Source organism: Python bivittatus, unplaced genomic scaffold, assembly GCF_059951505.1.
Source record: "Python bivittatus isolate LINGU-HERP-01145 unplaced genomic scaffold, Pbiv_v1 ctg000350_np1212, whole genome shotgun sequence".
Classification (NCBI taxonomy): Eukaryota; Metazoa; Chordata; class Lepidosauria; order Squamata; family Pythonidae; genus Python; species Python bivittatus.
In genome coordinates this window covers 22,413,241-22,435,351 of record NW_028277074.1, presented here as the reverse complement: position 1 = coordinate 22,435,351, position 22,111 = coordinate 22,413,241, and the positions used below count along the sequence as shown (strand labels likewise).

At 37.9% G+C, this 22,111-nt stretch overlaps 1 protein-coding gene across 1 annotated transcript in view; it reads right to left on the bottom strand.

Annotated features, from left to right (window-relative positions):
• Window positions 1-1,170: 1,170 nt before the first annotated feature.
• Window positions 1,171-22,111, bottom strand: part of UMODL1 (uromodulin like 1) — a 42,383-nt gene continuing 21,442 nt past the window's right edge. The window contains exons 9-20 of the mRNA XM_088144452.1: window positions 19,709-20,341; window positions 18,921-19,178; window positions 17,928-18,040; window positions 16,184-16,397; window positions 15,233-15,370; window positions 12,611-13,065; window positions 8,044-8,186; window positions 7,084-7,320; window positions 5,842-6,001; window positions 4,950-5,034; window positions 3,105-3,309; window positions 1,171-2,476 (exon numbers count right to left, since the gene is read on the bottom strand). Coding sequence (XP_088000578.1) covers window positions 3,125-3,309; window positions 4,950-5,034; window positions 5,842-6,001; window positions 7,084-7,320; window positions 8,044-8,186; window positions 12,611-13,065; window positions 15,233-15,370; window positions 16,184-16,397; window positions 17,928-18,040; window positions 18,921-19,178; window positions 19,709-20,341 — 2,621 coding nt within the window. The 3' untranslated portion in view covers window positions 1,171-2,476; window positions 3,105-3,124. The remainder of the gene's footprint in view (window positions 2,477-3,104; window positions 3,310-4,949; window positions 5,035-5,841; window positions 6,002-7,083; window positions 7,321-8,043; window positions 8,187-12,610; window positions 13,066-15,232; window positions 15,371-16,183; window positions 16,398-17,927; window positions 18,041-18,920; window positions 19,179-19,708; window positions 20,342-22,111) is intronic.

Below are 22,111 nucleotides of genomic sequence, written 5' to 3'. Positions count from 1 at the left end.
GGTCCCCATTGTGGTTGCTAAACAAGGGCTACCTGTATTCATAGGATGGAAGCCAAAGATTTCATGACAGCAGAATTCCAAATTGTATCTGTCAGATTAAGCCTTTATGCTTTAACATCAAACATAAAAGTCAGAATCCATACAAATGAGCTTTTAGGGTGCACAAGATCTAAAGAAGATTAGAAAATACATCTGGGGCAACTTATAATAAAGAACATATTTAGGAAGCAAAAACACCTCCCTCCCAATTACCCCAAAAGCCATTAAGTATGGCAAAAAGGAGCATTAATAGGGGGAGCTTGAGCTGTAGCACAAGAAAAATATTCCTTTGATTACAGACAACTCTTGGTTGCTAGTTGCTTTAAGCATTTCCTAAAAATGGAAAATTGGAAAAGAAATGGAATAAGTAAATATCTTACATACCGTAACCCTAACTCTTTTCATAGTCATCCTTTACCTGGCCTTCATCAGTAAAAAATAAAGGTAGATCAAGAATATTTCTGACAGTGCTGGAGAACATAATGTGAGTTGTATCATACTCTTTCAGCCCAATCTACCTCACAGGATTGTTGTTCTAGTGAAAAATTGGAGGGAACACTATGTATGCTGCCTTGTGCTCCCATAAAAAAGGAAGGATATAAATCTAACATACAATAACTCAACTACCTCCATGCACAGAAGAATTCAGAAAAAGGTCTTACCCTTTTGTTTTCTTCTGATATGAAGCAAGCCTGCACCAACTCTACTTGCTAAAAGATACAAGTAGAGGGCTGCCAGAAGTGACAAATGGGAAGTTTTGTTTTCCTCTACTGGGTGTCCTGTTTGCTCTTAAATAATGGACTTCTCACAACCTAATTTTGCTTTCAAAATTATTCCTATAGAAGTCTGTGGGGCACATTTATTTATTTATATAATTTATACAGGTGCCCATTTCACAACAGTGACTCTGGGTGGTGTACAAAGATTAAAATAAGTTACAAGCATTCATGCAGAGGAGTGCAACCTTAAGGTACAAATTTTGAATTTGCAAGTCCTAAAATCTCATTGGTATAAAATAACCTCTCAGGTTTGAATAACTGAGTAAAATTTAAAATAAAAGATTGCAAATAAATTTACAAAATGCATTTATTAAAGAAGCAGACATAAAGGTAAGTATATAAGCTTCCTGTATCTAATTGAAGACTGAGGTTTTATTCGGTGTACGTTGAAAGCAAGTTGTTCAGTTTCACTTTCAGATGTTCTAATAATCCACTTCACAAATCACTTATAATAGCAGTGCAATTCACTTAACTGTGATATGGTATAGAAATTCAGAAACAGTAACTATAAAAATAGTTCCTCTTTCCTATGTGTTTACAAGACAAATAGCCTTCTTTAGAATGAAGATTTATAATAAATGTACCCCAAATACAGCAGTTTCTAAAAGCACGTCATCAAAGGTTCTGCATTTTCTTTTAGCTCTTAGTCTGTCCCAAATCAATCTGTTTTACAGCAGCAATTTTACTTGCTGCAATTACTACAATATTAAGCTGTGAAAAATTTAAAAAAAAATTGTTCCTTTAGCAAAATTCTAGTAAATTTTGTAGGCTCAGAGAACATCCAAAATAATTGAAGATCCGGGTATTATTGTATTACAATAGGTTTATGCTACTGTTTTCTGGGGGGGGGGGTTCCCCCTCTCCCTTCTCTTCTTTCCCTCTCCCTTTTTTCTTTCTCTCCTTCATTTCAAAGCCTACCTTCAAGGTTTCTGTGCTGACTATCCAAACAGAAGATGAATGAATAAGATTTTCTCCCAGGTAGATGTGTGAAAGCTGAATTTTGGGTGGAAAGCTATTTTAAGTATTAGAGATCTGCAGAAGCAATTTCATGGAGACACCAGATAAGGATACTTCGCATTGTGTGATCCATTCAGTGTAAAATATTACACTAAATATGAGGAAGATTCTTATCAAGGAACACGTTCACCTTTTCCCCTGAAATGGCAAAAACAGTGCAGAATCTCTTCACCACTTTTAATCAGGTTTTCCAGAGCTTATTCAGAAACACATAAACAACTCAGAATCCTTCTTTTCACAAACAACCAGCACTCATATTGCACTCTTATTCTCTACAAAACTAGGCCTCTGCATCAAAATGATGATTCCGCAGTCCCAGAATGAAAATACATATTTATATAATGAATGTATACAATTGCCTGAATTATTCTCTTACACTGATGAAAGTGTTCTACCTTTTTAAAAGCAAGTGATATCAGTTGTGGAACTGGGAGGTAGGGGAAAAAGTAAATCCAACTATAAAATCACTAGTGAATTTTCTGTCCTCTTGAAATGATGCAAATGGTTTGAAATAGCAACAGAAATCTGATAAGAAGTTCTCAGAGGCTTGATAATCTGAGTATCAGCTGCTTGTAGTTATGTTTGGTTACATGTTTCACCTCCAACACTTCATGGATCGGTATATTTGTAGAAGCTTCTAGCTAGAATCCCAAGAGAAAATAAGAGTGCATTTGATGAATGACATGACATCACATTTGCAACCCACTTGTCATCCTTCAGTCCTCTTGTACCACCACTATTAGATTAGGCTGAGAATAAAGCCAGGCCCATGGTCATTCAGTCAATTGCACAGCTAAATAAGGACCAGACTTTTGGTCTTCCCACAGCCATTTAATAGTGGCTGGACCTTCACACTGTACTAACTCATGGTTTGTTTAACCTGCTTAACAGGATAAGCCACAATGGGTGGGTTTACACAGCATTTTAAGCTCAAACCAAGCAAACTGTATGACTTAGTACAATGAATGAACCCACCTGTCTGTATATGTACTAAACACTCCTTTGGACTACTTGACATACCAGGAGAAGGTAGGAAGGAGGGGCCAGTTTTTCAGTGAAGATGCACACCAACAAAGACGTGTGTGTGCACATACTCACTGAAGAACGGAGGAACAATCCATAACTAAGTATAGGTTGAAAAAATTAAAATAATTATTTTCTAGTCTATACTGTTTAGCTATAAACCTCTAAATACTCACTTAAAAGGATTTTGTGGTGGCCAGGGAAGCCAGCCCTTGAAAAAATAATTCACTGAATAACAAAACTTACATGTGGTCAAATTGAAATGTTCAGTCATAGAATGCTCGGTAGTTTAAAAAGTCAGACTTGATTTTGAAGTTATAAATCCCAGCCTTGCGTTGATATCGGCAGACCAAAAGTCCTGCTACTCCCAGTACGAGAACAAGTACACCAACGACAATGAGGACGGTATAGCCCACTCCCAAACCAGATTTACTCTCTTCCTTTAAATCAGCTGAAGCAAAAGAAATTGAGAAAATTACCATTTGAAACCTGGTATTAATTGAATGCTATTATATAAAACTTGATCAGATCACTCTAATACTATCTCACTTAGGAGTGCAATTATATGCATGAAAATAAAACCATTAAATTCAAAGGATTTACTGTAATGTGTACACTGTTTAGGTAACTGTAGTTACTGGTAATTTATACTGATAAATAACACAGAAGGAATTGCAGCCTTAATAAACTATCTCATTTTGTAGAAATAATCTATTTTTCTTCTTGTTATGGTTGGTGGTGCTGTATTTCCCAAGCTGTAAAAAACCCAAACAATTACAAGATATATTATGTTTTATATCAAGTTAGACTAGCTATAAATAACCCAGGATAGTTTATTCTGATTGACAAGAATCCCCCTAGACCTTAGGTAAAATGAGATTTATTTATTTATTATTTGTTTTATTCAAACACCCAAGACATCAGAAATTGCCCATGTGATGATCTGCAGGAACCTCATCTTCATTGCTAGAGTGATTCCAGTTTTTCTTCTTTATGCATCCTGTAGTTTAAAACAGCTGCTGCTACTGCTGCAAAGAGAGCTAAAATGGACAGAGCCTCCCAACAGAAATAAAAGGGACAGGAAACACTTGTCCTGAAGTTGAAGGAAGTGATTTTTCCAAGTATCCAGAACTGCAGTGACCCCTTAATGGATGACAGGTAGCATCAGGAGAGCCTGGATTAGTGGTGGATGACTGGAAGTAAAATATTCCTTGGATACGATTACCTCCCTGTATGATGTTGAAGACACCACATTTTGCTGTATTTCCACATATGGTTATTGTTGAGGCTGTACTCAGTTCTGCCTCAGTTTCAGGTGGCAGAAAAACGGGAGAGCATTCATGAAATGACAGTGTAGCACACTGGGCAACTTAACAGCATTCTAGCTATGAATGTTATTAGGGGGCTCTCATGCAGAGAGCTTGGGCAAGGAGAAAGCAATGTCACTGCTTTATTGGTATCACACCCCACTTGCTATGGTGTGAGTCCACTTGGGATTGGGGAAGAAATTCATTTAGTTCACATCTGAACGAACATTTACTGTAGTTTCAGATTTTTAGCCAACACATGAAATGAAATAGTAAGCATTTGAAATTTGTAGTTTAAATTTTGCAGTGCAGTTCATCAGTAAGAACAGCCATAAATATTAGGGAGAAATCTGGACTAAAAGATTTCATACATAAAAAATTATGTTTAAAAAAATCAATATGGGGAAATCATTTGGGAAAGCTGCATATAAGCAAATCAAAAAGAAAATGCATGCTTCTGAGAAATGTGCAAGATATTTAACCATTTTAATGGATAATAATAATTAGAATAATTAGAATATTTATTTAATTAATAATAATGAGAATAATGACTATGTTCAACAAACCAAATACAACACATTTATGGAAATGAAAACAAACCAAACCACCTAAACCCCAAACTTAATGTATTCACAAAAATGAAGTATTAAGAACTAAACTTGAATGATTTGGTCATTCCTATGCTGAGCTTTGAAGCAGAAAGGTCCTGACTTCTCTTGGTTGGTTCCAGGTGTGGTCCCACTCACAGGGTGTCTACTTTCAAACATTCTGACTGATTACTCACCAGAGAATTTGCGAAGAGGGCCCCAAGATGTCCTGGGCGTTGCAATAGTTTCACCCGATCTCTGATAACGGAAACCCTGGCAACTCTGCAAGAATGAAGCATGAAATATTTATTTTCAGATTATATGCACTATGCATTATCACCACTCTATCTGAATAATAAACCTCTTAGAATTTTAAAAAACAAAACATGGTTGCCATATAGTCAGATCACATATATAAGCCATGTTATTAAAGGGCAGGCATAACTGAGAAGTTCCAGTTAAACAGAATTTGGGGAACTGGTGCTGCATAAGATGCATTAACTCCAGCTTTGAGATGGCTCACGTGTCCAATCCTATGGTTGCTAACATCAGAAGGAATAATGTTCTTGATTGTTTTCCAACCACAGATCTCTTTGGAGACACAAAGACTTGGGATACTACCAAAAAAATGATAATTTTTCTATAGCTACTATATATTTCCATAGAAGTCAGCAAGTACTAGAAACTAGTAGAGCCCTCTATTTGCTTTGGACTCAGAATTCAAAGTCTTTATAATATTTTTTAGCATTTTAAGCTTTTATACATAAGAGGGTTTGTTGCTGAGCAGGAGTTCTATGTTCTGTGTTCAGAGATGAAAGTATGATACACAATAAGATCATTTAAAGATGTTGATATAGATAAGCATCAAAACAGAAATAAAAGCAAACAGCATATACTGTACAACAGTTAATGTCCTTTTTGCTATCTACTGCATTGCCAGTTTTTGCTGAAGAAAGTTACAGATTAATTCTATCTATTTCCTCTGTACTCGTTTTGTTTTAAGCAGCAGCATATTCTGGAAACAGATACCACAGATAGTTCTCGTATTTTTATAATCAGTGTGTTTTCCAGTTGAGCAAGGCTCCTTACCATTCTGCAAGTGCTTCTAGGAACTTCAACACAAACATGGATTTTGCAATGTAAGAAAACCACTGAATTATTGACAAATGAAAAGATTTTCAGTTGAAACCGGGCTCGGTTGGATATCCCATTTGAAATCATGGTTGTGTGCGTGTTTGGAACCGGACAGCTGAAAAAGAAAGGCCAATTAGATACTTGGAGAGGCATAGAATTTGATCTATATGAACCTGTATTTCTATTTATAATCAGAAAAAAATATGGTAATTTTCCAAAATGAGAGAACAAAGAGTAATGCATTTGCAGCTATTAAATGGCTAATAATTCTAATAGTGATAATAAAATATTCCACTAATCTGTAAATCTCTTCTGTTTTATAGAGGTTTGATAGAGGGATCTTCTAATACAATCTAGGACAGATATGCACCAACAAGTGGGTTATATAAATGTTAATAAATAAATAAATAAATAAATAATAGTGCCATAACATGCTTTGAGCACTCTCCATAATGTATATGATTGCCCACTGGAGACTGAAGCCATTATCTGTCCTCTCCTTCCAACCACAGGAGGAAGTATCCAACAACCAGCTTCCCAAGTTGAGGTGCTTCAGCTCAGGGACTCAGCCATTGGCCACATTTCATCTGTTTCTTCAAGGTACTCTCCTCCTCCAACACATACAGAAAACTCCCTCGCTGCTCCCTCTGCCAACTCCCCACAACAGTGAGGCTTGTAAAAGAGAAGCTAGCCACTGGTATAACATACACCTGCATTTGATTCACTGAGAGTCTGCAGTCACATATATTTCAGAAAGAGGAACAGTTTTGCTCATCCCTGTTCAGTTAATACCTGCCTTGGCCCTAGTTCTTTATATCTTCAATCTGATTGCTAAAATTAACTATATGGAATAATGGAACAGCTCAAAGCACTAAAACCAGAAACCAAATATTCAGAATGTACTTTATTTTGGAGTGTTCCACCATTTTATATATATTATCTCAATAGTTTTCATAACCAAGTAGGTAAATATAATTAATACAAACACACTCAGCATGTAATAGGCTGAGACCAAGAGATAATGGCTTGGATCATCTAAGTTGAAATGTCACCATTACAAACAAAGGAGTAGAATTACATTGTTGGTGTTTCAAATTTAAGAATTACAAAAACTGATACCTTTATATATAATGTATATTTGTATTTATTATTAACATTGTTTGTATATAACCTCTTAATGCATTATATATACTGTACCTGCCATGTATAAAAGGAAATGACTCGGGATCCAGTGAGTTATTAGTTGGAGTTGCCCAACATTCACCAACAACCACCTTGAGTTTCCTGTCTCTTGTATGAATTCCCACTTCAATCATTACATCATCACTAGCAGAGATGCTGAAATTTTGGGGAATTGGAGAATTTCCAATGAACAATCGCATTTCTGTTAAGAAGTGTCCAGATCCATGTAAATCCTCAAAAATGGTATAAACCCTAAAAGACAATGAGCCATTGTTAACATTGGTAGACTAGTTTTATTAATTATGTCCTGTGTATGCATAGTAACAGCATTATTTTTAGACACTATGGAAGAATTAAGTAGTTCCTTGTTCTGTTTTCAGCCAAGGGAATGGGAAGGATACCACTCTTAACTTGTGCAATGTCTAGAAAAAATTGAAGACGGTGCATAGATATTAATACAGTGTGAATGATTAAAATCAAAGAGAGAAGATCCTTAGAACTCATTCACTCTATCTGCATCAACAAATTTAAAAATTCTTTTGATTTTAAAAATTTTATTTAACATGACTCTATTAGGATTGTTTTCCATCTTTGACTCCTTTCTATAGGGAAATTTCTCAGAATGACATAATTTGGCCACAGATATTTATAAAACCATAAACATTTCATATATATAAAGTAAGTTTATTCTGGCCTTATAAGTACAGTAGTTGGAAACATAACCCTAACCCTGCAATTTCTCCCAATTGCTACTTCCAGACACTGAATGTAAGTAGTGCTTGAAAAGATATTAAATTTTGTAGTTGGGTTACCTGTATTCTGATACAATATCTAAAAGGAAAGTCAGTTCTGAATATTCTCCTCTCTTTTTGTTGAAAATATCCTTTGAACTGTATATTTTGAACTTCTGCAACAATTCTCCAATGTCTAACTAAAATAATGTAACTGATTCTTATTTCCTAAGAAGTTATTTACCCTTCTGGAGTATATCCAGATGAAGTTAAGAGATCATTCTGAAAGACACAGTGAATTTGACTTGAAATTTTTAAGTAGCGGATAATCCCATGAGAAGACCGATCATTCCGAAGAACAGTTTTTACAATAGTGTGTGTGGTATTCTGAAAAAGAAACACAACAGAGAAAGTTATATTAATTTACCTTTTCTTAGTTTAAAAGATAGCATAGAAGACTCATACAATTTTGGATGCAACTTCATATATGTCCATCACAACAAAGCAGAGGAAAAAGAAGCAAAAAGTAGTTAGCAAAAGAAAAAGGTATGAAATAAAAGGAAAACGAAATCTTGTTTACACCAATATCATACACTATATCTCTCCATGACTTTTTGTCCTTGCAAATTATTCTTCATAATTTCCAATTCATTCCTTGCACTAGACCACATACTAACCATACCTTTCTACCAGCATTTGCACACATTAAAATTTCTCTATTCATTCTCCCATCTTCAGCAAACCTTATATTGAAGTACACATATTTACCCAATTGCTTTAATTCTTCTCCATTTATGTATAATTTGTAAACATTAACACCATTCTCTTTGCTGAACACAACTGTCTTAGTTACATTAGTGTTTGGAGCAATATTCCTTGTTGCATTGTAGAATTGATCTACCATTCACTGGAACTCATTCAGATTCTTAGGCAACAACAAGGTATCATTTGTATACAGATTTTATATATTTATCTATAAATAAATTAGAGGACCAAAGGGATATTACATCTTCTTGTCTTACTCCCTGGTCATTGTTGACCATTTGCTAACCATTCCATTTGTTCTTTCATATGCTTTACTTCTATCATACCTGTATATTGCAACCAATCTTCAACTCCAGTTTGTGAAAAAACATTCTTTAACTTAATGTTATTTACATTTTTAACATATGCTTCCTCTAAGTCAACAAATCTCTTTCTCACTTTCACACATTTCTCAATGACCTACTGTGGAAATTACATCAAGAGACAATAATTTTCAGGCTAGAGATAAGTCAACAACTGTTCAGCTTCAGGGCCATGAAATGTTAAGCAAAGTGTCCACCGGAAGATGAGAAGGCACAGGAAAAAACAGCTCGTTTTAAACTGCCATGAATATAACAGGGAATTGCACTCACATAGACATACGACAACTCACTGTTTAATATGGATTATACCTGTAGTAAAAATTCTTATCTAACCATGCCTACGTCATATTTGAAAGCCTTAAGCTGAAATCAAGCCTAACAAAGCCAAGTGTCGAGGAGTGGCTGGTCAGTGAGTCTGATACCTGCTGAAAAGCAAAAATCTGATCTGTAGCTCCCTTTCCTGAGGTAAAGCTCCAACACTCTTCCCAAATATTCTTCATATCCTTCCAATCAGAATTCTGCCACCCTCCCAGGCATACTTAACCAGCTTGCTCCCTTGAAGTTTTGCTTTCACTCTAGCTATCATTTCCTTCATATAAGGAAATAATAATGGCATTTATTCTAGTCACCAGGCATAGATTCAGTCTCCGCAGAAACAAGTCCCACAGCAATTTCTATAAGCAAAGCACATATATATATATATAGTATTTTAACATTTGTCAGATGATACTACCTATACCTTACCGTTCAGTTTTACAATTTTGCAACATTCTCACAGCATTTATCACTTCCTTCTCATCTTTTTTTCTTTCTTTTTTTTTTGGACACTGATGTTACCACATCAGTTTCAATTCAATATCACTATTATTCCAATATAGTTTCTTCACAATTTATTTTATCACTTTTATTCTTAATTCCACTCATGTTGTTGTAGCCTCCTTGTTTACCCACTCCTAAAACAATTTTTTATTTCCATCAAAATTGCCCTGTTTTTTCTCACTGTTCTAATCTTAACAGTCCCTTGCTCTCTTTGACTACATTCTTTGCAATTATCTTTTTTTCTACATATACATTATACAGTATTTTTATCTAATCTTTATTCTTTGCAATAATCATTATCTTATATGTGCTTTTTCTTATCTTCAGCCTCTTTTACTTCATTATTCTACCAAGCATTCTTTTTCATGCTTCCCATCAGCATAACTGCACATAATTCTGTAGCCTTTTGTAAGATAATTATTTTCATTTTTCTTCCAAAAAGCTTCTGGGTTCTGTTGGATGATATAAATGGATGGGTGGGAAGGAGATACAGGAATACAGAAAACGTGATTGGGCCATTCAGAAACTCAAGAATGAATATGATTGGTTAGTGAGTATGTGCTCTTAAAAGATCTGTTTATTTTGCATTCATGGTTGAAACATAAGTCTATTTAAGCTAACACATGACAAAGAAAGAAATCTAAAAGCAAGATAAATAATGGGCCTTTAAGAATAATTCCCCTGAGTTGCCCCAAGCTAAATTTTTAAGATCTGTACTTGCAGCACCCAGGGAGTTTACAAATGCCCTCCTCAGGGAAGCCTAAAACTGAGGTTAGAACATGGAGGTTGATGTTAACCTACTGGATGAAGGTCCAGTTCTTCCCCTTGGGACTACTCCCATTAATAACTGATGATTACCCCTTAAACTGGAATGTCCTAAAACAAAAACAAATGACTTGTGGGTTATCATCAGAGTTTCTACAAACCTTAGGCTATGACCATGCGAAACACACACTTCTCCAAAGATTTAACATCAAATTTCAGGCAGAAGTAAATAGCTTGTCATAGGATTTGGGTGACAAGGGGCTTTTGGAAAATGGCCAATTATCTCTCCTTACTGATATTCCCCAAAGGAAACCTTTCTTCTGGGCAAGGCATAATATTTTGCCTTCAGCATTACTACAGGGAAGATTTTCTAAAATCCCATTTGAGAAATGTGTTTGCCCATGTGGAATTGGAGATGTTCAAACAGTTCAACAAGTGTTACTTGATTGTACCACCTAAAGGGATATTTGTAATGCCTATATTCTGCTTCTTTTACATCAGTACCCTGGGAGTTCTGACAATACTTATATCTATCCTTTTTTTCAGATTGTAAATCGTATATAACTCAGACCATAGCAAAATACCATGGAGCAGCCATGAAAATCAGGCACCAATTACTGACAGGCCTCCCACAGTTTTAATCTACTTTTATATCAAGAATTACAATTGCCAGTATTACTCTATTTTTCAGTTGTACCCTTTATCTCTGGCCTTTGGTTGTAATAAAGATTCAATCATTCATTCAAATAATCAAAATAATCAAGAAATATGAAATCTTTTCTATAACAGGAAGGGCTGAAAATATGTAAGGCTATGAAAAAGAGTGAAATATAGAAATCTGGTTCAAGGGTGAGATATAAGGCCAATAAACAGCAAATAAGAATTACTGTACAAAATCAGGAGTGGTTTGAAGAAAAAAAAAAACATTGAGTGATTATTGATTCACCTGTGGTATGATTCCTATTTAGGGACCCCTAGTTGTAATGCAACCACCAATATGCAGAAGTCAAAATTCTTAATATCCTAATCAAAATGTTGGTTAGCTCTTAGTTTGTTTAAAGCTTTATATTGCATCTGTCAGCAGTTACAGTGCATATGGCTCTGATTAGGAAGCCAGGCACATACAGCAGCTTCAAACAACCTTGAGATATCTAAAGGTTACAGCAAACAGCAAATTTGGGGAAAAGTAAATATGAGTAGGCTGACTACAAAGTAAGTAAAATAGTAAAAGTAAGAACATGCAGGACCTGCTGACTATACAAGGACATTTATTCTATTCACTCAGGCAACCTAATCACAATTACAGTGGTACCTCAGGTTACGAATTTAATCCGTTCCGTGACTCTGGTCACAACACGATTTGTTCGCAACCCGAAGCAAATTTTCCCATAAGGTTAATGTAATTACCATTAATCCGTTCCGGCGTCTGCAGACCACGCATCAAGGGCGGAAAAATGGCTGCGGACCACGCGGTAGGGCGGAAAAACGGTTGCGGATTGCACGGCAGGGTGGAAAAACGGCTGCGGACCACGTGGCACGGGCGGAAAAATGGCCGCGGACCACGCGGCAGGGCGGAAAAACAGCTGCGGACCGCGTGGCAGGGTGGAAAATGGCCGTGGACAACGTGTCACGGCGGAAAATGGCCGCGGATCTGGTTCGTACCCCGAGGCGGAGTTCGCAAACCGAGGTAAATTTTTGCGGCCAGAGCTGGTCGCAACCCGAAAAGTTCGTAAGCAGAGGCGTTCGTAACCTGAGGTACCACTGTACTAGTTTATTTCAACTGAAGAATCTAATATGTAAATGTCCTGGGGGGGGAAGTATTACATTAACAGAAATGAACGAGAAATACATTTCAGCAACAGTTTCTATTTAAACTGTAGACTAAGCATCAAAGCCCCAAATCTTATTTGCCCCAGCATGTTGTCTTTAGGAATAGCGCATGCATAATTTTTCATTATTTACTTTATTCATCTTTCTCTAAGGAGCAGCCTCACTGAACATTAATCATTCCAATAATGCTTTTTCCTTAATTATTTCAACTTACCTATTCTTAATGTTTGATTAGATCTTATTTAATTTACTCTCTAGTAAGAGACTTACACTTTGTACTTCAGTTCCACATTCATTCCAGCCTGTCCGAAGTATCACGTGACTAGAATTACTGGTGCTTACATTGCAGTGAGGTTTCCCTAGGTACAGGGAGGATTCTGGGATAGATTCTTGGTATAGAAAGGCCTTCTTAATGGAGGTGACAATTTTTTCGAACTCACACAGTACTTGAACTGCCTCCTTAATTGAACCAGCAGTAGAACCCTTAATGATTGGGAAGGGTGAGATCTGAGGTAAACTGTGGATTTTTGGTATTCCATTTATAATTTTTTTATTAATTATCGTGCTGGCAGTTGCATTTTCCAAGCTTCTGACACTAGTAGTAGAAAAATGCTCTCTAGCAGATGAAGGCATGTGGTCTGAAGTATATGGATACGTCAGTGGTAAAGCTGTGCTGCTCCATTCCTTTAACTGTGCATCCTCAGGACTGAGGTTGGAAGAAAGTTCTACAGAGTAGAGAAAAGTTATTGAAAACTGGATTACAGGTAGCCCCCAGTTTAAGAATAAGTTCCGTTCCCAAGGTCTGTTCTTAAGTTGAATTTGTATGTAAGCCAGAACAATATTATTGTATAATACTTTATAAGTAGTTTTGTGCAATGAACTCGAACCATTGTGTATTTAACTTGAATCATTGTGTATTTAACCTGAATTTTGCTACAATAGGCTCCATTCTTAACTATGGGTCATCTGTAACCCAGGCGTTCTTAACCTGGGGACTACCTGTATACAACTCATTTTTTCACAAAGAATTACAGTAAATACAACCTTGAGATCTGCCTTACTACAAGTCTTCCCATTTGGAAATCATTCATGAGCACTCTAAAACTGACCCCTGACTCCTCTACTCTGCCGTTCCCATCTGCAGAGCAAAAGTGCTTTCAGCATGGCACTGTCAGAAAGTTTGCAGGCTTGGAGCTCACAGAGTGCACAGTCAGCCAATTATTGCTCAGCCTCAACTAGTGAATAGCTGAGCACAGAGAATGCCAGCCAATGAATGCTCACTCTCCCAGCTTCAAACTCACCATTTCTGTGAATTAACAAAGAACTCTCTCAGTTCATAAAAAGAGAGGCAAATGATTTTCTCTCCCCATTCCCCCACTCACTCAGAGCTGATGCATTTGGAAACATCCATGTGTCTATATCTGTATGCTAGTCTACAAATCAGTCCATCTGATAAGCTATTTTTCAAAGTAATAGGAACTTTCCTGACAAGTCTAGAACAATCTTCATTTCTTAGCGGTGTCAGATCAACCTTGCAAATGAAGTGTGTTTTTCTAGCAAGTTTTGAGTTGTAAACCTTCATGCCAGTCAAACTGCATCAATGAGAGGTCTTCCCTAAGGTGGGCTGAATAAAATGTGAAGTGAGGTGGGGAGGAAGGCATAGAGGCACTCTATCCAATGAGAAAAATAAATGACTTGAAATACCAGATCAACTTACTGGGATGTGAGTTTTATCTGTTTCTAAAGTGAGGGAAAATGGGGGGAAAACGCTAGTTATTTGAAAGGGATGAAGAACCAGAGTTTTCAGAAATTTTATTTAAGCTTCATTCATGGAAGATGTTTGGCCAACATCTTATATTATAGCAGTAGGATACCTATTATGTTTATAATGTATTTTTTAATTATTTTGGTAACATTGTTATAATGTTAGTTATGCTGCAGATTATCCTTGCCAAGGACTGCTGACACTTTAAGTTCATTTAATTATATGTTTGCTTATGTTTGCTTACACTTTTCCTTGATAAAAGAATGAACTGAAATTTATTCCCGGTTGGGAATAAATACAGGCACTCAATACAACCACTGTTTTTTAGTTTGTTTCTTGTTATGAAAAGCATCAGCCTCCAGGCCTAATCCTGCTCAGCAGGCCAGCCCATTGAAACTCACACAAAGCCTAACCCTCCCCATCCTCCTCTTCTTCCTTCTGATCTAAAGAAACTGGGAGTCTGTTTCACTGAAGGAAAGATTGGCCACACGATGGATTTGTTATTCACCTGCAGCCCCCTCAACATCATTCAGTTCCTATGTCAATTTTCTCAAATTACCAATGTACAGTAATAGAATTTTTATCTTTACCACCATCCCAAAATATTTCCTTTATCTGTCAGCAACAATCCCCTTTATTTTCCTGGGAAGGAGGATGCTGCTGAAGAAGAGCACATCCGACAAAAACATCAGTTTCTAACTCAGCCTTTCCAAGGCTTGGTCTCTGGCTGATGTGTAGATTTCAACTTCTAGGATTCTCAGTAATGGCTCTTACGCATCCAGTGGCTCCCAGGTGCCATCCACATCTTTACTTCCTAAGAAGAGCCATGTGGGATTTAAAGGCACCCTTAATAATCAGTAGTGCAGGTATCTGGAAGTCAGTACTTCATTAGAAAAGATTTGTGGCTACCTAAATATTAACAGCAAAATCAGATTGAAAATTCTACAGGGGTTAGCATGGCATTTTGCAGTGGCAGGTTCAAGTGGCTGGACCCTGCCCACCGTGGGCAAGAACTCCACATACTGCATGTAATCTTTTGCATGGTGACCATGAGTGTGAACTAATAATTTCATGACAATAAGAATAGCAGAGTTGGAAGAAAATGAAAATAAATATTGAAACCTTGCCTTCACAGTTTCTCCCAGGTCTCTCAGCATTTACACTGATAAATCCTTCTTTGCAGTTGCATTCATAAGATCCATAAATATTGTAGCAGGATGCGTTAGGAGAACAATCTGTTTCTTCTCTCTCACATTCATTGTAATCTGTTTTTAAAAATATAATAAAAGAGAACAGTGATGCATGAGTTTGTGATTATTATTTATTGTACTGGCAATTGTAGTATTTATTGTTATAGCCAATACAGTAATCTGATATGTTCCTAAGATTTTTCTGTACTTGTTATGAAATTTCAGTACAAAATTATGAAAGCATAACACACTGTGCACATTTTATATGCCTGTTGCAGGATTATGCCATCTTTTTGAAATGAACATCATTCTAATACCACAGTACTATGATTTATGAATAACCCTCATAAACTCCATGAGAGAAGTGAATACTGTATGCAAAGGGTTAGGGTGAAGTAAACTTAATCAGAATTCTCTCTAAATATATTTTGATGTCATTTCCGAGCTCCACTACCACTGGAGGAAGTTAAAGAGAGTGCAGAAAACAAGCGCTAGGTGATGATAAGGTGCTATCTTTAAAGTCTTCGCTGTAATCACAAAAAAGACCATTCCTGTCTTTGCAATGGGTGAGGAGCAAAAGAATCTCTACAGTGCAGGAATGGTACTATAGTTTGTGGACATCTGTAGCTTCCCCCATGGAGCCCTATCATCTAAATATGCTCCAGAAAGTTGGAGGATATTCTTAAGGGAATTTGGAGGAAACATATTGGAGGAGAGGAAGGAAAATCCCAATTATGTAGATAGGGTCTCTAACAAAAGAATAAAAGATCCAGAATAGTTTTCCATTCATTGGATTTTGTTTTGCTTTTTATAAGTGATATAATGGTCTGAGTTTTAATTACTCATTTTCAGAATCTATGAAATCAAAACAAATAAACAATTATTTACCATATATGGAGAGACTGCTATTATCAACCACGAAAAGGCTGCTGTTCTGAAAAGCTTCAAGAAGAGACCTGGAAACATTCCTTGCATCCATGTCTACAGGCATCAGGAGACTGAAGTTTACCACTATGCTTCCTGGGATAATATTTACTATTGAAATGTTAATCATACCAGCATCCATTTTTTGAAGAATATTAGGGGGCAAAGATGTACGGACCTGTTACCAAAACAGAGTGCATGAATTTGTGTATATATTTGTACTGAGAATGATTTTAATTGTATTATTTGCAGGATTATCCACAGATGTTTAAAAAATCAAATACTGAAATTTACTTACTTCATTTTGAATAAAACAGTACAGAACATTCAGAAGATGGGATTATCTTGCATCAAACAAGATTTCCCAATAACCTACCAGTGTTGTTTAACTATCTTTCTAATTAGGATAGCCATATGTCTTCTTAAAAACAAAACAAACCAATAACATACATGTAGAGATAGTAGACTATTTCCATAGGCATATACTCGCTTCGTTATTGCAAGTAATATGTAATTTAGCTGCTTATTAATAACCTAGATCACTGTTTCTTAAAGTGTGGTCCTAGGACCCTTCGGAGTCCCACAAGACCACCTCAGAGGTCTTTGAAATAAAAATTATTTGCCAGCCTATGTTGAAAAACAATACAATATTAAAATCCCATCAAACAATTGTGAGAAGCAGTAGCAGCAGCAAATGCATCCATTTTAATTTTGAATATGGTGAATATTGATAAATATAACTCATACAAACAAAAGCTCTTTTGGGTCCTCCATAATTTTTAAAAGCGGGAAAGGCTCCTGAGAGAAAAAAGTTTAAGAAACACTGACCTAGATGGATGGAGAAAAGGAAACCAAAGTCATGCATGCTATTACTACTTTGATTATAAGGATATAGTAACAGAATCTTACAAGTCTGAAAGTGCTTCTCCCTCCCCCCACTATGTCCATGAGAACTAGGGAAGGTCTTGTCTGAGATGCTTACTTGGGTTATAGCTCTGGCCCGGACTCAGATTTCTTTTACCTGACCATTGTGTTGGTTGTGGCTCTTTCTCCTGTTCCTCAGGGTTATTCCTGCTTCCCATTACAAGAAATCTTTAAGAATGTGAGATGGCTACTCTGTTCCCCGAGAAAACCAGTTTGTTCCACTTTCTTACTGTATATTAAGGAATTCCTTAAATGCATGTGGAATAGGCTTATGCCCACTAGTCCTACTTCCTGACTTCTGTTTTATGCACATAATGGAGTTTGTATCAGCCTTTTGCAACTTGATGCCCTCTAGATGTGTTCAGACTGCATTCCCAAGCAGCCCAATGGGAATTTGGGAGTGCAGACAGCTCATTCTCATCTTCAAGTGTTTGCAAGGAGATAAAGCAAAGCCAGGGATTGCACTGAATCTGGGAATGAGGGCAATAGGTATTGTTCACCATCTCCCTTCACCCAGTCATTGAATTTGTGGGTCTAAAGCTGAATACAGGGTTCAGTAGTAAAAATAGTACTGAAATTTTTATCCCTGTTTCAAATTTACAAGTTGCAACTTAAGGTTACATTTGCCATAGGATTATTACTCCACATTCCATCATGGACCCTGTATCCTAGATTAAACATCACACCAGATAAAATAAATATATGATTATATCCAAAATACAGCTGCCTCATTTTTTAAAAAGTATCATCATCACCACCATTATCATCATCGTCATCATCTTACCTCATTAAGAAACATCTCTGTAAAATTTTGGTGCTCTTCACTGCTTGAGTTGCTAAACTCTGAGCTGTAGTTCAGATTCACGATCCTAACTGTCCCATTAAACTTTTGGGCAGCTGCAAGATTTGGGGAGGGGACACAGTTAGGGAAGTGTTATTAGGTAAAACAAGAGTAATCAGATTGTGGGCCCAGCTCCGGACATCAAATAAATAGTGTCAGCTCATTTTTACATCTCAAATGGAAAACTGAAAAAATAACTTAAAAGCAACTGAAGAGAAGCAATTTTACATTTAGAGACAGACAACTCATACTTGCCATCTGAATGTTTTGTACCTACGAATGAGTAATAAGATTTGCAGAACTTTTTTTGCTCTTTTGAACAAATAAAAATAATCATGAAAACAAGATAGTGATGAAATGATAAAAATATCACATTCGTCTTTTAATGTTATACAAATATTAGCCAACTAAATCAAATAATCTAAATTAGTAGCTAACAATATTTATCACATATATTTCTTTCAAAAAATAGAAACAAAACAAGCAAATGGAACACCAAAGTCCTCTTTCTTAGCCCTCCTATTAAAAAGTAGCTACTGTATTAAAAAAATAAATGTAAATGTTGATGAATAGCGTATATTAACAATCATTACTGCAATTATGATATACATTTATTTTTCCAGTGTTATATAATAATTACTTTGGATACCACCATCCCGCCCCCTGCACATGAAGAATCAATAATTTTGATGACTTTCTTGATAAATTCCATACATCCTTAATATAGCCAAGTGGAACATTTTCACAAACTGCAATCACTCTAAAGTTGATTGCCTAAATAGGAAGGACGTTTGTAAAGACAATAGTATACCAGTATGCTAGACTACTGATGTTACTAAATGTCTGCTCATATTTATTTATGCTAAACTGGAAAAGCAACACTTTCTGTCATGGACTTCTGGAGCATGTACATTATGATATTTTATACTGCTTTACCTGTCTTTACTTTGCGCTGCACAAGTTTACTTTCACTTCCATAAAAGTCTGCCTTTATTTTAACAGTGTACAAAGTTCCTGCTTTTAGTCTGGAAATATTCAGGTTACTGCTTTGGGTTTTAACCTTCTGTATCAACTGTTCCCCCTCAAAGAGCAGAAAATGGAAAGCAGGATTCACTGAAAAATTTGTAGTCCAGGTAATCTGAAAGCTAGTACTCGTCACATTGGAAAAAAAAATTCTTTCAGCTGGAAACGGCTCTGAAACAAGAAGAGGAAATAATTAAACCTGTTCTTAGAATTATCTATCTCATTTGTTTTATGAACAGTTTGATGGTTTATTAAAAAGTACCTCTGATATGGTAGGAACCTGTTGCTTGGATTTTTTTTTCCTCAGGCCCTAATAGAGAATTGGTTTAGATGATACCTCACTCTTTAATCTTTGGACATGCATAAGAAAGAAATTAAACAACAAGTGATACAGTTTTGGAAGAATAATTGATTTCATGAAAACTCTTCCTCTACAATGACCCTGCTCGTGTGATTAGATACTTCATGGCACTCAGCATTCTGTCCACATACACTTTACAAATAAGAGTACTGATTGAGCTAGGTAGGTGTTTAAATCCCATGAAAATATCAGAACTTGAGTACACATTTTATCTTACTTATTTAAAAGGAACCAGTCCTCTGGCTTGCGGTCACTCTCTTCCATTTTCCAAACCTCAGTGCCTTTCTCATTGTAGTAACGTATTACTTTTAAAGACAATGCTGAAGAAAAGCACACTCACCACTCAAATCTGTAACAAGGGAGACCGTCATATTCTCCTTGAAGGAAGATGATAATGCCGTACTGTTTCTTTCATCAGACCAAGAGCTGTTATTTTTCCCCATGTCCCTATCAAGAGTATGGTTCAGAGCATGAAGTTTGGGATTTTGTGTTACATTCAGGGCTGTGACATTCTCAGATCTTCCTCCGACTGAGAAGCCAGGTGTGCTTGCCTCTAGTACAGACTCATTTCCCTTAAAAGGATAAGCTATGGTGTTTGAAACTCCAGGTGATGAGATCAATGAAGAGTTGTGCTGGTCTTGTGTGGTCCATCTTTCTTCAACTACAGTTCCATTTGAGATTGTTACATTGCCCCACCATTTTGCTGTCAGAGTAGCTGTTTCTGGGATACTCAAGGTGCTATTATTCCTGACATATCCTAAAATGTTCATTCTCTGAGACGTTGACAATGTCTTGTCTGCTGAAAGAGTGCTTGACTCCTGGATGCCACTTGAGGGCAGCACTGTTGCTTCAGTATACTTAGAAGTGAGCAATGTCACTGACCGTATTTCTGTCATTGAGAGAGCAGGGGCAATTGTCACTGGTCCTTCAGTAACATTTGATCCCTGTGTAGTAACAGGATCCACGATTTCACCTGGACAGCAACATTTTGTACATAACACAAGTATAAATTTAATAACACAGTGTGATATTTCTTTGCTAAGCCAGTATGAAAGAAGTATTAAGTTGCCTGAAATCAATTAATTATACAAATGAAACAGTAGCTAGCTCTGTTCATACAGTATTTCATGTAAGTGGGCTCCAAGTCCTAAATAAGGCAGAATCCTGTTGCACCTCCTTATTCAGCTGTGCTCCTCAGCCTTCACTAATTTAAAATTTTTAAAAGGGAGCTAAACAGAAACATTCAGGAGAGGAGGGAGCTATAACTGCACAATCAAAGCCTTGTCCCTTTATTATATGTGACATGTATGTAACACATGTCAAAAAAGATGTAGGACTTCAAGTGCACAGTTGCAGCCACTATCTTAATTTTTAATAACCCCCCCAACCCAGATGTAATTACAGAACATCCTGTCAGGTTCGGTCAGCACGAGGTTTCAGGGAAGCACGGGGCTGCAGGGAAGCTCGCAACCAGAACACGCGGAATCCACCGGCGGTAGCTAGCGGGGAAAAGAGGAACCGAAAGCGCCGCTAATTAACGAGCCACCTGCGGCCAGCTAAACAGGAAAACCGCAGCGGAAGCTTTTAATTACGAACTGATAACGGCGCGAGCAAGCAAGGAACGGGGCCGCAGGGCAGCGAAACAAGATCGCAACGCAGCACAGAACCTGCGGTCTGCACGTAGCAGGGAGGGGCCAACCCAGCCGGAGGGGGACTGGCAATCAAGGACAATGGACTCTGACCGACCCTGCCATCATGAACGATCAGGGGGGACATTGGGGGGCCTAATAGCCCACAGCCGCAACGCGATCACGAGGCGGGAAAAAGCGCGGGAAGGGGGGAATATAACAAGTGATGCAATTGTACCAAGCCAGTCCTGGCTTTGCTTGTGACTACTACGTTACGCATGAGTAAACCTTCTTTGTGAACCACATGTGTCACGAGAGTTTCTCTGTCGAACGGGGCAAATCTCACATAAAGCCAGGACTGACTGTCAGCGCTACCCGGTACCACCGAGGAGCGTTTTCTTTCTCAATACAGGCATGACCAGCGACGAGGAATCCGTGGGTCAGCTGGAGCGCGAGGGATCCAGGCTCGCGGAAGGGCGGTCGGAGCCGCCCGGGAGCGACGGGGCAGCGGCCAGGGCCGGGCGCACTCCATCCGAGCGGTGGTCGATGGGCGTGAATCAAGGACCAGACGATTCGGGCGTTACGATGACCCGGGGTTCGGGGTTCCGGAACCGTGAGTGGAGCGAGAAATTCGCCCGACTAGAGGAGAGAGTGGAGCGACGCCTAGACGCCGTGGAGGCGATGCTCCAGACCCTACTACAGAGAGTGGGGCCACCGGCGGTGAACGAGGAGGCGAGCGACAGGGGGGGCGGTCCGACACCCCCGCCGGCACCACCCACGGCGCCCCGGTCGGGGGACCAACGGGCGGCAGACGCCCTGAGACTTCGAGGTATCACTGGGAAGTTCTCAGGGGACCCCGAACAGCTGCCGCACTTTCTGACGCACGTCAGGGGGTTCATGCAGAGGGGTGGTCACCTATTCGCTAGAGACGAGGACAGGGTATCCTACGTGGCCGAGCTGCTAGATGGCCAAGCCGCCAGCTGGGTGATCGGGCTGTTGCCAACGCGGCGGAACTACGGAGTTTCCCGGACTTCATGCAGGCGCTCCGGGACAGATTCGAGGACACATTGAGCGCCAAGCGGGCGGAGGACGACATCCTACAATTCAGGCAGCGG